This window comes from Rasamsonia emersonii (assembly GCF_000968595.1).
Source record: "Rasamsonia emersonii CBS 393.64 chromosome Unknown ctg1118621760879, whole genome shotgun sequence".
Lineage (NCBI taxonomy): Eukaryota > Fungi > Ascomycota > Eurotiomycetes > Eurotiales > Trichocomaceae > Rasamsonia > Rasamsonia emersonii.
In genome coordinates this window covers 1-3,152 of record NW_013562708.1, presented here as the reverse complement: position 1 = coordinate 3,152, position 3,152 = coordinate 1, and the positions used below count along the sequence as shown (strand labels likewise).

Genomic DNA, 3,152 nt, shown 5'->3' with positions numbered 1-3,152 from the left:
TTATCTGAATCGATCATTCTACGNGAANCCTTTCGCGGTCGNGATCCCGATTGACCAGCNCTTTCATCCGGCTCATTGCATCCTGGCGCTGAGACGGTACTGGCAGGCGAGAGAGACGGGAAGGCATGTGTGCCCCCGAGATCTGGATTACAAGCATGTCAAACACTGTTTGGATTCGCTGGATGCTTTTGCTTTCGTGGAGGGGCCGCGGGGGACGACGCCCGAAGTTCCCGCCGTGGATCAGACCACGATGCCTTGGCTGGTAAATGCGTGTTTTTAAAAGAAGGGAGGATAACCAGAGGGAAAAAAGAAAATAAATAAAGAGACTGCAGAAGCTTAATGTTATATTGACCCTGAGACCTGAATGATCTTCAACAATCGAGTCCGACACATGCGGAATCTGATGATAATGCTAATTAATTAAGTATGCTTTTATAATCATTCGATATTTGCCTTTTTTTGGTTGCGAGTCCTGATATATGTGGGTAGATAGCCAGCATATTCTGGGGACAGCCACAAGTACGCAAATAGATATCTTGCCCTTCTGACGTCCTAGCTAAACATCTTGAACGAGACTCGTCGCCTTTCATTTGCAGCTCTGACAACATCTAGCCTTATTCGTATAATTATGGTCAAGTAAATGACAAGTTAATGAAAACGTATACTAGCAAGAGCTGGCAAGTTATTCGTTACTCAGTGTTTGGTTTCTGACCGAGCCTTGATGTACTCGGGTCCACCAGAAGGAACGCCAAATCCGGATTTTTTTTATAGATTCATTTACATACATATATATAGAAAGATACACGGAATAAAGTAATATGATAGTTGCAAGTATGGCGCAGGATTTATAAACTACATACATGCTTACACAATGAATACAATCACCCTCATGGCCAACCAGACAGCTAAAGAAGATGAAGATGCCGCAATCAACCATTCAACCGGCGAAGAATCAATCTATATCCTTCACGAACGGATACGAACTATATATGTTCTTTACCGGAATTGATCGAATTCAACGCTACGGCAAACTTGAACCATGTGGTCTGTATTCAAGCTGATGTTACGCGCTGGGTCCAACCGTAGTCGTCGATACTTAACAATGGTGGTTAGGGAAGGATCAAGGAGTCTTTCTGACTCTATGCTGTTCACGAGCACGCGACAGTCTAACCGACCCAGGTCTCCTCTCCTTGAGACAACGGCCTAACAGGCGAAGGGCTCTTCCTCCAACGACCTCTCTCATTGAGTTCAGCCAGTGTTAATTTTCTCGAGTAGAATGCGATGGGTTTTAGTTTTCCATCTGATCCAGGTTGTGTCATTCATGCCCCGATTGCATAATCTGATGCATCTATTTCAATTGTTGTTGGTTTCTCTGGATCATGCTGTGCCAGAATTGGTGCTGTAGTGATTCGCCTTTTTGCTTCTTCAAATGCTTGCTGTTGTTCTGATGTCCATTCGTAGGATTTGTCCTTTCTTAGTAAATCAAATAAGGGTTTCATGACCTTGGCGTATCCCTCAATGTATTGTCGATAATTGTTGATCAATCCAATGAATGATTGTAACTCCTTCACATTTGTCGGTTTTGGCCATTCCAGAATTGCTTGGACCTTATTTTTGTCGGTTTGGATTCCCTCTGTGGTGATTCGATGTCCCAGGAAATCAGTCTCTTGCACATGAAATTCGCACTTCTTTAGTTTGAGTCGTAGTTTTGCGTCCCTTAGTATTATTATTATTATTATTCTTCCATTTTAGAGAGCGTTTTTCAGTCAGAGACTATGCACGCTCTGCCTACCACCTAGGCAGTAGGGCTTAGTAGCTAGTATCTATATACAGGTGGGTTATGCTATAGACCAGTCAACAGTGGGAACCTTCTATGAGGGACAGAAATAGGGAATGAGAGACAGGCTGTAGTATAATGTAAGAATCAAATGTTAAGGAACAGTAGGTATAGGTGGATTTAACAAAGACAAAGAAATGAGAGAAAGAACAGAAAAAAAAAAGGGAGTCAGGATAGGAGAGGTGGCTTAATAAGCATGATTAGATAATCTATGCCTAGTAAGCCTGGTTCTATGGGTTAGACTAGGTAGTAGGGTTCTTGCTTAATCATTAGCTCCTATGTGCCACTTCCTAATTTATAGATATATAATAATATAACCTTTTAAAAAAGAAGATAAGTAATTTTTTTATTAATATAAATATCCTTTGAACATTTTTACTTTATTAATCTTTTTAAGGTTAAAAGTTAATATTAAAAAAATAAAAAATATTATTAAATACTCTTTACTGTAATATAATAATTAATAATTATTAATATTTTTTAAAAATTAATTTAGCTTAGTTAATTTTAACAATTAGCTATAATTAATTTTTTATTAGGTTTAAATATAAGCTTTTTAAAAAATATCTAAAAACTTAATTTTATTAAATATTACTTTTAAAGTAGAAAATTATACTCATAATCTAAAAAAACGAAAAATTATATTTAATATTAGATATAGTTTTTATATATAATATTTAATTTTTATTTTATGGTCTTTAAAACTCTAGTTCTAGCATCTTTAATGTATTACCTATTATAGTAATATATTATTAGTCTTAATAGTAGTTATAAAGGGGGTAGAGTTATGTATTAGGGGGTAATATAATAGAAATATATATTTTTAGCCACTTATATAAAGGGTGTCAAATATTATATATATAGCCTTGCAGTGTCAGGTTCAGGTGTATTATTGATATAGTACCTATATATAATAATTAATAATAACCTTAGATATTATATAAAAAGGCTAAATCAGTATAGTAAATATAGTTTAGCTCTTGTAGTTATGTAGGTTTAAATAAAATATTTAAAGGTACTAAGGTAAATAACTATTAATATATTTTTATATTAATAATATAAATTCTATAACGTAATCAATCACCGAGCGAAACACCCACCAACGCCATTATTATTAGATATCCAATTATCTCACCACACCACCCCTAAATTGAAGCTATTTACATGTAAAATAATTGCCTATTTACTAGGGCAGCTGACCCTAGTATGACCTTGAATATTGCAGTTGCTGCACCGCGGTGGTGCACGTCTTCTAGGCTGCATATCAGCTTGGTCAGCTACCTCTGCCTGCATTCTGCAGCTTGCTGNGCAAGCT

The 3,152-nt window shown here is 36.4% G+C and overlaps 3 protein-coding genes across 3 annotated transcripts; 1 reads left to right on the top strand and 2 right to left on the bottom strand.

Annotated features, from left to right (window-relative positions):
• On the top strand, positions 1-280 carry T310_8630 (uncharacterized protein; the record flags this gene model as incomplete). Its single annotated transcript, XM_013468629.1, has 1 exon — positions 1-280. A coding segment is annotated over one exon (280 nt), but the record flags the coding sequence as incomplete, so codon positions are not given.
• Positions 14-412, bottom strand: T310_8629 (uncharacterized protein; the record flags this gene model as incomplete). Its single annotated transcript, XM_013468628.1, has 1 exon — positions 14-412. A coding segment is annotated over one exon (399 nt), but the record flags the coding sequence as incomplete, so codon positions are not given.
• A 907-nt stretch (positions 413-1,319) lies between these two features.
• On the bottom strand, positions 1,320-1,748 carry T310_8628 (Pol polyprotein; the record flags this gene model as incomplete). The annotated part of the gene is made up of 1 exon (XM_013468627.1): positions 1,320-1,748. A coding segment is annotated over one exon (429 nt), but the record flags the coding sequence as incomplete, so codon positions are not given.
• Between the last annotated feature and the right edge of the window lie 1,404 nt (positions 1,749-3,152).